Genomic DNA, 12,800 nt, shown 5'->3' with positions numbered 1-12,800 from the left:
TTAGGTTCTCATATCGATCGCTGCGTGTGGTGTAGATTATATCAGATCATACAGCAGCTGATAATGTTTGAAGACTATAATCGTTACTTTATAGTGTGGCGCAAATGGTTAGTTGATTTTTAATTCGTCTTTTCAAACCCGGTAACGAAGACAACCATAATATATATACCAAAGTCAGTAGGGACAGTTGGTATACACAGGCAAGAATACGTGAAACAAAGTTTCAAGTACTGCTGAGGAAAAGTTAAATGATTCCGACTGCATTTGATGTTAGTGTACGAAGTAAGTCCTGCCTGTTAGGTTTAACGCTGCATATCTATAGTAGTGTGGGGGAATGGGACACCTTTAGCACATAATATCCAAATATTCTAATCGTGTTTTAAACAATTAACAACGGTCATTGGGAGTCGTGAGGATATTGTTTTATAGTTCATTGAATGTTCTTTGTTTACTACCAAATGGGACGAGAAAATAGAATGAAAAGGTGTCCCATCTTACCCCAACCTAATATATGTATAATCACTGCTGAATATATATAAAGTGTTTTTCTTTTTTCATGGGTATGTAACTATATGTTGCGACGCAGAACATATAAGTGTTGAAGTACGTGTAAACATCAAAGATAGAGTTTGTCATGGAAGAAGCGATCAACCTCCCGTTAATAGATGGCAGGATCGGTTGCAGGAAGTTGGTTGCCGCTGATAAAGACGACGTGGAAGAAATGGTCACTAAATATTTTGTTCCTAACGATATTATAAGTCTAGCAATTGGAAAGGTTTACTCAATGGAATCAATGGAAGAATTTCTCGTCGAATATACAAAGGTATTGTTGTACATGGTCGTAACTTTCAACTCATGTCAATAAAGGTATCATTGTATACGCTTTTGGCCAACGCAAGTTTATTGCTGATATAACAATCGTTACATATTTTAAAGCGATCCTTATATTAAACTGAGTCCCCGAAGCGCTGGCATTAACCATTAATGATTTCCAACATGAACTAGAACAGGATGGTTGGTATGGTACCGATTGTGGAAATATTTAGCAGTTAATACGTATATGCTGCAGTGTACGATTTTCGGTGTGTGACTCTACCGCTTGCCACTCAACATATAAAAACACAGAAACGAACGATTGTATCACAAACGGGCCTTTAATCGTGTGATTATTATTAGCTTACTTACATTTTTTTAACTTAACGCCCTTATACAAAACAAACATCGTCTTGATGTAAGCAAAAATTTTAGCCTTTAGTTCTGGCTTTTATGTTTGACTGAATACGGTCCAAAAGAAACTGTACGTGCTCAATAAAATGCTATTGTTTAGCTTTAATTTCCATCTCGTATTTGCAGCAATGCGTCACAAACAACGCGTCATTGTTGGCTTACAATATCCAGACCGGGGAAAGCGTTGGAGTTATTCTGTGTCATGTTCTCCAACTTAACGACGACAATAAAAGCATGGACGAAGCTGAATGGAAAGAGGAGTTTAAGGAAAAGGGTTGTACGCTGATTCCCGGAGTGGGTTGTTTAAATGTCAGCTTTGTAATTTAAAATACATGTACGAGACAAGTAAAAATAATTATATAGTAGGGTGGGAGAAGATGGGACACCTTTAGCACATAATATCTAAATATCCTGATCGTGTTTTAAACAATTAACAACGATCAATGGGAGTCATGGGCGTATGGTTTTATAATTCCTTGAATGTTTTTTATTTACTACTAAATGGGGCGAAAAAATAGAGGCAAAAGATGTCCCGTCTTCCCCCACTCTATACTGTACAACTGTCTATTTGGCACTGGGAAGTGTTAGAGGTTGGTAGTTAGGACCTAGGGGTTATATGAGTTAGTGGTTAGCAGATAACGTGATTATTCACAAGCACTCTCCTTTTGCACAGAAACTATTGTCAACATTGAATGAGGACCTAGGCAAAATAATCGGATCGAAGTTGTATTTGAGAGTCTCCATTTCAACAGTGAAGCCGAGTTATGGACGCATGGGTATTATGTCTGGGTTAAGAAAACGGTGAGTAATAGAATAAAAAAGGTATCCCACCTTTCCCCAATCTACTATATATATTTGCATATTGCTTTTCCATGATGACATCTTGTTTCCAATGTAATTTTGTTTATCCTGTTGTTAGGATTGAATTGGTCGCGAAAGATTTGGGATGCGACTTTATTGTAAGCGAATCGACGTCACTGTACACACAACGGATTGCATCTAAGCTCGGTTACACGACCGAGAATGAAATCAAATACTCGGGTTACTTCGACCCGTTATCTGGAACTTATATATTTAAACATGTACCGTCACCACATCAATCTGTTAAACTTTTAGTGAAAAGTATTTAGTTAATTCTGTGCTGACCTGAGCGCAATGATTGGACACACTGCTGCGTGCTAGTAATATTACCGTCTGAAAATTACCATAATCTTTGTTTTAGCTACTGTGCACTTTGTTGATTTATTTTCATACTTTTGATTTCTGTTATTTAATTAAATTGTTGAATGCTAATTTGTTTTACCCGCACGATGTCGCCAACGCGCAACATTCAACCAACATCGCTTCGTATCATCGCCAGAAAGCAACCACATACATTGGAGATGTATTTTAGTTCATCTAAACCACAGTAATTGAAGCCTCGAGGCAGCTGGTATGATACACATCGTATGCGCTTGTGTAGAGTTACCGTTAATGTTGGTTATCACGATTAAACTGTTGTTAAACCGGATCTGCATTAAGTTTAAAACATACTGGTATACGAGTATTTTTATTAAGAGCTTTAATACCATCCCATTTTCAATTATTTTTTCAAGGTCTGCATTTTAGAAAATATTGGTGTCCTTATTTTTAAAATACATTTTTTGTCTTTATTTTTGACTTCCGTTTTTATTCTGTTTTATTTTCAACAGAACAGAAGTTTAAATAAGAACCAGATTCATATAACCACATCATTTCATCAGGTATAGTCACTCATATTGAATGTAGACATTACAAGGACACTCGTCGTCATTGAATCCATGTATTCTGACCAACAATAACAACGGCCGCACCCACCCAACGCCCACTTGACGTCATATTTCATCTGACCAATCGGAAATGGAGAAACTTACGTAGGCAAATCTGTTTTAATCGGAATTTATATGCGTCAGTGCAAATCCCATATTATGTTTCAGTAACTGTGGGCAAGTGTTCAAACGCGTATTAAAATAGCATAGAATAGTCTGTTGATATAAGAACCGTTAAATAGAATACGAATTGCAGGAATTTGGTTTGTCGGTACGGCCAGTGTAATTATAATACGGAGAAAGAAAAAAATAATGATATTTGCAACGCAAGACGTATTATACAAGTCCCGTGTAGTTTTATACACATGTAGTATTATACAAGTCGCATTTAGTTTAAGAGACAGTTATACGAGAATATGCTATTGGGACATCATTTAAATAGAGGCTCATGGGAGATGTATAGCATACAATGAGTAATATCAACCGTTGTTGCACCCATGGCTGAAATAGAATCAGCATTCTGTCCGCTTCCGGCGTCATGCTGTCAAACATAGCTAGAGTAAAACATTTTTGCGCTGGCCTAATAATCGTGTGAAGTATTTTATAGTTGCGAGATTCCCCCATAATTATCAGCCCATGTTATCGTGTTGCGGCTTTCGCTCTGGAAATATCACCAAGTCCTTGGCGTAGGCGAGCCACGCTGACGTAGAGAGTGCGCTGAGAGAATGAAAGAAAGCTTAAACCACTCACTTGCCTTTGTATTATGTTTGTATGGACAAATCAACCAGCGCGAACTTTGTCCTGAATCTGAGGGAAGTTGGTTTTATTGAAGGCAAACTTTATGGCGTGTTATTAATTATTTATTTGTCTCATATGTTGTTCTGTATGCGTAGCTCGTATTCAGTATATAGTGTTACTGTTGTAGAGGAAGCACTTAAGTTTCGAACTCCTTTTCATCGATTACAATTTGGTAAGTTTCTTAGTTTTACTTTGGTTGTAATAATTAAAGTTAGGAAATATCAACTTGTATTGCCTTGTCATGCTGCATTAATAGTTGAATTCGGTCAATGGTTTTGGCTCAAACATAGTTCAAACCTATTAAACTGCACACGTTTACAAAATAGTTTTGATTTTTTCTCAACCGAGAAAATTCGTATACCTCACAACGTGGTTAGTGTTCCCGCATTCTCTTTGCCACAGAACGTAAACTGTCCGCGCTCTTTATTCCAGGGAAAGTACGCTGTGTAAATTGTAGAAAATATTTGCTAATTTGGTCTGGTAAGAGTACGGTAGCAACTTTCGTTCGTTAGTTTGAATATTTTTCGTATAAAGTTTTTTTTATAAATTCTAGGAAACATTAAGGGACTTCCCGGAACGGTTGCATTTGTTATTAATACTTTTCAGTTAGTAGGCAGAAGAACGGTGTGTTTTTATGTTGACATTTTTGCGCTACAATTTTTAACGCAAATAATATTATATGTTTGCGGGTCGCATAAAATATATTGAGGGTTTGCAGCCACGGCTTTGTTTAAAACGTTTGTAAAGTAATTTTACTCATAGCATGTTGATAACGACTGTCGTTTTTTCGCTAATTCTCTTCGTTGTTTTAATTAATAAGATTTTCGCTAGTGTATTCTAAGAGATAAATAAAAATGCATGCCATGCCTAGATTTTGTTACACAAGTAATATTATACAACTGTTAGTTAACATTATTCAACTTTTAATATAAACATATTAGCAGAGTGTTTATAACAAACAGTATTGTTGTTAAATTTCTGAAAATGGCGGCAACATTGTTTCAGCCCTGTTTATCCCGGACTCGAGCTATTGGTTTCCTCATGGCGATTCCAAACCACAAAGTTTCAAATGGAGGGGTGTCACAAAAAGTTCTCACATTGGAGACAATGAATTCAAACATTAAGAAAGTGGAATACGCCGTACGTGGGCCCATAGTGGTACGGGCTGGTGCGATTAGAAAAGAATTGGAACAGGTATATTGGCAGTCACATACAATGTTTTTGAAAGATATAAATCTCTTTCATTTTAGCTTTCTAAAGTTTGAATTTTATTTTCAGGTATATTGGCAATTATAATTGTTGTCTAATTGCGCAATATGTCACATATGAGATACATTTTTATATGTGTCACAGTATTTCTTATTTGCTAGTTGTCACATTACCAATGTCTGCGCAATATGCTGATCATTGCACTTTTATATCATATAGCCTATTTTTCTTGTTTAATCCATAATGTTACTTCACCTGTGTTGTTTATGCATTTATACTGGGCACTCATAGCCATTGGTAGCCTGTTTTTTTCAGATATACATGCATACACTGCATACTTCTTATCCATGTTAGGTGCCTATGTGTTGCCAACAATGCTATCATAATAAACCATTTCTAACTACAATCTGATTTATAAACTAAGTGACAAAAACTTTTTTCCAGTTTTTATTATTTTTACAATGTTTGCCCAAAGATAAAAATCCCATTTTTATTTTAAATTTTTGATGTTTAAATTTAACTAATCTGCAGATGTACTGTTTAAGTTTTTCAACAACATTATATATTTTGCAATGTAGTTTTTCCTTACGGTATAGTATGCGTGACTTCACAAGACTGTCCTTACTTAGCTCAGTGAAGCAACATACTTAACTTGTCTAAATTATTGATGTGGTTAATTTGTCAGGGAGTAAAGAAACCTTTCACTGAAGTAATCTCAGCCAATATTGGAGATGCACACGCCATGGGACAAGCACCCATCACTTTTTTACGACAGGTAAATAATTCATTGCTTTTAAAACACTTGAGGGGCAAATGTTTGTTTACAAACAGCAGCAGTTTTAAATTTTTAAGATTTTGTTCAACTAAATTTTTGTTTGTTTAAGCGCCAAACTCAAGTTGAAAGACCTACCCTGGAATTTTCTACAATAATCTGTAAATAGTAAAACCAATAAGATGGATTTTATAAGATTGTGTGTCCAACTATCCTGTTCTTGTAATGTTTGCTTCCTATTATATAAATATAATGTAACTCACATACACTGTTGCCATTGGCAGGTTGTAGCATTGTGCGTTTACCCGGAACTTTTAAAATCAACCGAGTTTCCTGATGATGCAAAACAACGAGCCCGGAGAATCCTTGGTGGATGTGGAGGGGGATCCATTGGTGGGTGTTAATATTTTGTCTGACACAGCCACGCCGATTTCCTTAAATCTATGTAGCACACCTGTGCATTGACTATAACTTGAAAACATAGGGTCACGGGGTCACAGCCTTACAGGTCACAGCACATTAAAATTAAAAACAATTTCCTCTCTGATTAATCATTAATGTTTACTGTTTAATGCAGTGCAGAGATTCCAGGGTTGACTTGCCCACCCCTGCCACCCCATGGTGGTGCCTATGTTCATGTCAACCACCTCTCATTGTTAACTTTTAGGTAACTTGTAACACATGCCTTACAACTGTTTTGTAATACTTACACCTTTTTACTCAGGGAAATGTTACTGCATGGTTAATTCATATTTTTTTAAGGTAAAGGTCCTAAACCTAAAGGACATTTTTACCACAAGCGATTTACTTTAAAAAGCTATTGTAACCTTGCAGTGACTTTTTCCTGTGTAATATTGGGTGCGAGTGTTGCAACTTACAAATTAACTATAAGTCAACTATACATGTGATATAATACTACTCTTATAATTACCTTGTACACACAGGGGCTTACTCTGCAAGCCAAGGTGTCGAACTGATAAGGAACGACGTGGCCAACTACATTGAGCACAGAGATGGAGGGTTGAAGGCCGACCCCAATGATATCTTCCTATGTACTGGTGCAAGCGATGGGGTGGTGGTGAGTTTGATATATATTGTGTTTAAGTTTAATCCAAATTATAATCATACAACTATGTGGCCAATGGTTTCCACTACTATAAATTGTAAACCAAGCTAAATTCCTATACAATACATATAGATATAAGAAACCATTAAAGTCAAAATGTTTTCTTTTATTTTTGCTAACGGATGTTATATTTTTCAAAACTGATCTTATGGAACAGAAACATTTTTGAAGATCATGATAAAAACTGATATATCATCATTCATCAGCCATTTGTTTGGCGAGGTCTTCATTGTAATCATTCACAAAGTTAGATACGTGATAACTTGCAAGCAGCATGAGTTGTGTGTAACAGAACACGCATGTTCAACGTCTGTCATTTCCTCGCCATGCGATGATAAACAAGTTACATATTTATTCATACTATACAAGTGTACATACGTTTCAGGCAATGTTAAAGCTACTTGTATCTGGTGAAGGAAAGAACCGAACGGGCGCAATGATTCCAATCCCTCAATATCCGTTATATTCGGCCACTTTAGCTGAACTTAATTCTACTATGGTGAGCCGCATGTTGTTGTACAGCTACATTATTATTAGATTAAAAACATTTTCATTCTTAAATGTGAAAGGAAAGAAACAGTGGTGATTTTTGTTTTTCCTAGCTCTTATTTTATGTTGTTGGTATCTAACTACTTTATTATTAAGTTATTTACATTTGTTTTTTTTTACGTAACTCAAAAAATAAACACTTTATATTTATTTAGTGGCATTAATTTTTGTTGTGTATGGTGTCATAATGGTACGCATATAAGATACTTTTATTCCATATGGGTGAGGTTTAAGAGCAAGGCACGCCATAAGACCTTGTTGAGTAGGCACTGCCCAACACCCGGAAGTCTTATTACAAATTGTTCAACTGATGCAATACTTTGTTAACAATTGAAACAACCCACCAAAACACAGCTGTAATGTAACTTGATATTTATCTATTGTGATGGTAACTGAGAACCTCTTTATGTTAACATTACCCATACATTAAAGATCATATAGTTCCCTTATAGAGATACCTTAGTCATATTAATGGAGAAGTTTTAATATAAATACAGTCCATATATATGACACAATTGTCTCCATTGCATTATTTATATTGAAACTGAACAGATGATTTATGTTTGAAAAGTTTTATGTTTGAAATGTTGCTTTTTTTATTGTTTGAATGTAAGATCAAATATATGCCGACAATAATATTCACTATTTAGAGTTCGTGACCTTATCTATAAATACTCCATACCGCAGGTGCCGTATTACCTCGATGAGGACAACAATTGGTCGCTTGATACTGCGGAGTTACAGAGGGCGTTGGACGAGGGAAAAGGGGCGTGTCAGCCACGAGTGTTGTGCGTCATTAATCCTGGAAATCCAACCGGGCAAGTCCTTAGTCGGCAGAATGTGGAAGAGATCATTAAGTTTGCCAAGAAAAACAACCTTTTCTTGATGGCAGATGAGGTGATTGGTTGATATGTATTGTTGGTGTTCATACGTGTTATGTTACTGGTGCCAACTTTTGAAATATGGAACATCACATGTTTTAATGAAACTGATTTTACCCTGCTGTAAGGTGTCTATACAAACAAGCAGAGCCAAAGTATATGCATTCACCACATTAATCAATGAGGTTCCCTATGTTTGACAACTATGAGTGTAACTGTATTTTAACAATGTCACCCCAGCTTTTGTTAAAACTCAAAATAACCTGACACCTATGTATGTTGGCCAAAGCTAAAGTTGGGTTTTATAATAATATTTAGTTCCTACAATAGCTTTTCCTATGAGCGATGTAGTTGGGATAATGTAAAGAGCTTACCCAAATATTTGTCTTATAACATGCAACAGCGTTCCCTGCCTTGCATTTTCACTTGTATGAAACTGCTGAGTTGAAAGTTGTGTTTACTGAGGCATTGACCTCTTGTGTGCTTGGTACAAACATGTTATTACATGTTGGTCTCACTCACCAAACATTTGATCTTTATTATCTTGAAATGTTTGTGGGTGGTGTGGTACAGCGTGGCATAGGACCTAATATTTATGCCAAAGTTACCCAACACCCAAGGTGCTACAAACAAATTAGGAACCACTGGAGTGAAGCAAAGTTCGTCAAGTTTTTTGCCTACGGAAATATACGCCTGTCACTCTATTAGTATCCACACTATCCAGCATTCTTCGGTTACAATGCAAGCGCCCAACCACTGAGCCATCGCACCAAACTGTTTTATTATAGTTGTTGTGATTCTAATACCCAACTTATTATTCCACAGGTGTACCAAGACAACGTATATGCGGAGGGATGCGCTTTCCATTCGTTCAAGAAAGTTCTGCATGATCTTGGACCAGAATACAAGTAAGTATTTGTCAGTTATACACTATGAAATCCACAAAAACAATCACACAAAAAGTTACATATGTGGTAATTTGTAAGTGAGCATGAGGTGTATGAAACAGAATACCTGTGTTATAACGACTCTCGTTGCCCGCCATGCGAGGATAAATAAGTTACATACGTGGTAACTTGTAAGCGGGCACGAGGTGTATGAAACAGAACACTAGTGTTATAACGACTGTTGTTGCCCCACCATGCGAGGATAAATATTCATTCATTAACACATACAGTAGTAAACCAACTTTCCACACCACCTGCATAACAAATTGTATAACATAATGTTTTTATTCAACATTGAATTTAAGGCGTAAATAAGACTTTTCTTCCAATAAAAATATACTTCTTCGACTGTTATCGGTTACTGTCAAGTTGTTCAACCTCTTTCACCCCAGCACCTCCGTTGAGCTTGCATCCTTCCACTCGATATCCAAAGGTTACATGGGGGAATGTGGTTTCCGTGGTGGTTACATGGAGACCGTGAACCTTGACCCAAAAGTTAAAGAACAACTTCGTAAACTTGTTTCGTGTAGACTTTGTCCACCAGTTACCGGCCAGGTGAGATGGAATGAATGATTACAACTGATTTATCCTCGCATGGCGGGGCAACAACAGTCGTTATAACACGGGTATTCTGTTTCATACACCTTGTGTTCACTTACGAGTTACCACGTATGTAACTTATTTACCCTTGCGTGGCGGGACATTAACAGTCGATATAACACGGGTGTTCTGTTTCACGCACTTCATGACTGCTAACATAACATAATGCTGCCAGAGCAATAAACAGTTAGAAATGCAAGGCAATGTTTAAACTTGTTTTCTTAACCAGCTCAGGCATTTATTCATGTTTCGACAACTAAAAGCGCTGATTCACAAAACAAGTGTAATATACCTTTCAGCAACAATATATATTCTATGAACGCGTGTGTTGATTGCCATTGTATTACAACAGTGTTGGATAAATTCACTCGCTTTATCAATATCAATAACAGGCTGCCCTGGACATCGTGGTCAACCCACCTAAACCTGGTGAACCATCTTATGAACAATTCACCAAGGAGAAAAACAATGTATTGGGAACATTAGCTGAAAAGGCGAAGCTAACGGCTAATATGTTCAACTCCATACCTGGTGTCTCATGTAACACTGTACAGGGAGCCATGTATTCCTTCCCAAGGATTACAATTCCTGATAAAGCAATAGAAGCTGCAAAGGTAGAGGGTTGTGGTGTTTGGTGTAAATCATCTCGTAACAATCTAGTATGCATGTATTATATATATACTGAATATGCCATGAATAACCAATATAGTGGGATGGGGGAAAATGGGACACCTATAACACATAATATCCAAATAACCTGATCAAGTTTTAAACAATCAACAACGGTCTATGGGAGTTGTGAGGATAAGATTTTATAATTCATTGATTGTTCTTTGTTTACTACCAAATGGAAAGAGAAAACTAAACGAAAAAGTGTCCCAACTTCCCCCACCCTATTATATATTAAATAAATACGGGAAGATGTATGGATCTTATATGAATGTATAAACCAAGTCGTGTCTGCTACCACTGTATATACTAGTTAAAATCGTATCATACATATATGTATATACTAGTAAAAAAGTTAAAATCGTATCATACATATATGTATATACTAGTAAAAAAGTTAAAATCGTATCATACATATATGTTATATGCTGTGTTTAGTGCAGCTAAGTCGCAAACACATTGATTATATTTGTATCAATTCCCCTTCACTTATCAACTTAATATGTTTGCACCCATTCATAGGTATGATATGATCTTCATCTCAAATGTTTCAAGTTAAAAACAAAACTATTTTCAGTAATGTTTGAGATGAAAATCGTATCTTGCATATGGGTTGTCATGTTCATGTTAAAACTGACCAGAAAATACATGCTTTATAATAAAAAATACTTTTGACTTTAATTATTGTGTCAATTTCCCGTCGCTTCTCAATATGTTTGCACCCAACCAGGCGAAAGGACAAACCCCTGACGATTTCTACGCCCATCAATTGCTGGAAGAGACGGGCATTTGTGTTGTTCCTGGAAGTGGGTTCGGTCAAAGACCTGGAACTTATCATTTCAGGTGAAACTGCTTGTTAACTATCACTGCCCATGTTCCGGTTGGAAAATTAATGGCAATTATTTGCAAAACTGATCAAATGGTTTGAATGCTTGATAAATTATATCTTTGCTGGAATGAATCAGTACTTGGTTTCTAATTTTAGCTACTGTGGTCTGAATACTAAGAACAGGTGTTTATATAAAACGAAAGACTAACGTTGCCCACCATGCGAGGATTAATAAGTTGCGTTTCTTATTTCTGTAGTTTAGGCATGTTTTAACGATTTTTATTTTTCTGTTAATTATTATCATTGTTTTTTGTATGATCTTTGGTCGTGTAATTAAATGATAGTGTACCTGGTGTTTAAGGGTGGGGTAAGATGGGACATGTTTTCATTCTTATTTTTCGTCCCATTTTAATAGTAAACAAAGAATTTTTATATATGCACGGCTGCTTCTTTGCCAACCCATAAATAATGGATTAGTGACCACTGGGTTGTCTATATCTAGTATATTGGGTATTATGTGCTAGCGTAACCATCTTACCCTACAGTGTATGTTGTATATATTGTATTTATTTGATGGTATATATGTTGTATATTTTTATTATTTTGACAGAATGACTATTCTTCCACCGACCGAAAAAATGAAATCTCTCTTTGTCCTCTTCCGTGATTTCCACAAGCGATTCACCGATCAATACACCTGATGCAACAATATTGGGTTTATCAACATATCTAAATAACTTCAGTTTGTTTCACAGAAATTTTGGTCTAGATACGTACTTGACGTTATTGCAGTCTAACATGTAATTCACTTCTGTATTTATTTAAACAAACATTACATTTTGCCTAATAATTTTAGACGAATTATTTGTGTTAGCTTTCACATTTTCATTCATTCTTAACTTTTAGCTTCTTTGTTGGCAATCAAATCTATCTAATTTACCTTTTAGATATTTCCTCTATATTAGTTTACTTTAAGCTACACTGCGAAATGAAATCTCAACACTGCAACTTATTAAATTTACGCAAAGGTGACGGGTTCAAGGCTCTCCTGTGCTACCATTGTAGGCGTGTATGTCCTTGTGCTGATTTTTAATGGTAATTGTTCCAATTCCCCCTATAAATACCCATCAAAGTTACATACGTGGTAACTTCCAAACGGGCACGAGGTGTATGTAACAGAACACCCGTGGCATATAACGACTGTCGTTGCCCTGCCATGCGAGGATAAATAAGTTACATACGTGGTAACTTATAAGCAGGCACGAGGTGTATAAAACAGAAAACCCGTGTTATAACGACTGTCGTTGCCCCGCCATGCGAGGATAAATAAGTTACATTCATCCATTCAATGCATTTTCCTTGAATGTTTTATTATTTGGTGGATGGCGCTTTGGTTTGAATATATT

At 36.1% G+C, this 12,800-nt stretch overlaps 2 protein-coding genes across 4 annotated transcripts; both read left to right on the top strand.

Moving 5' to 3' along the window:
* The first annotated feature begins 124 nt into the window (after window positions 1–124).
* On the top strand, window positions 125–2,876 carry LOC149737366 (uncharacterized). Of its 2 annotated transcripts, none has more exons than XM_089874887.1 (5): window positions 125–282; window positions 587–823; window positions 1,354–1,536; window positions 1,901–2,028; window positions 2,147–2,876. In XM_089874887.1, the coding sequence occupies exons 2-5, from the start codon at window positions 635–637 to the stop codon at window positions 2,355–2,357; spliced, it is 711 nt and encodes a 236-aa protein (XP_089731013.1). In that variant the 5' UTR covers window positions 125–282; window positions 587–634; the 3' UTR covers window positions 2,358–2,876. The 2 variants fall into 2 exon arrangements, with proteins under 2 accessions (XP_089731013.1, XP_089731014.1); XM_089874888.1 differs by having other exon boundaries at window positions 129–282; window positions 1,354–1,521.
* A 908-nt stretch (window positions 2,877–3,784) lies between these two features.
* Window positions 3,785–12,435, top strand: LOC149737365 (alanine aminotransferase 2-like). 2 transcript variants are annotated; one of them, XM_089874880.1, is made up of 12 exons: window positions 3,785–3,984; window positions 4,818–5,006; window positions 5,707–5,796; window positions 6,078–6,186; window positions 6,738–6,871; window positions 7,305–7,418; window positions 8,156–8,365; window positions 9,175–9,257; window positions 9,689–9,851; window positions 10,289–10,510; window positions 11,296–11,408; window positions 12,005–12,435. In XM_089874880.1, exons 2-12 carry the CDS (start codon window positions 4,854–4,856, stop codon window positions 12,093–12,095), a joined length of 1,482 nt encoding a protein of 493 aa, XP_089731006.1. In that variant the 5' UTR covers window positions 3,785–3,984; window positions 4,818–4,853; the 3' UTR covers window positions 12,096–12,435. The 2 variants fall into 2 exon arrangements, with proteins under 2 accessions (XP_089731006.1, XP_089731005.1); XM_089874879.1 differs by lacking the exon at window positions 3,785–3,984 and having other exon boundaries at window positions 4,732–5,006.
* Window positions 12,436–12,800: the final 365 nt, after the last annotated feature.

Source organism: Ciona robusta, chromosome 3 (assembly GCF_009617815.1).
Source record: "Ciona robusta chromosome 3, ASM961781v2".
NCBI lineage: Eukaryota > Metazoa > Chordata > Ascidiacea > Phlebobranchia > Cionidae > Ciona > Ciona robusta.
The sequence above is the reverse complement of the archived record's forward strand: the minus strand, read 5'-3'. Positions and strand labels throughout refer to the sequence as shown.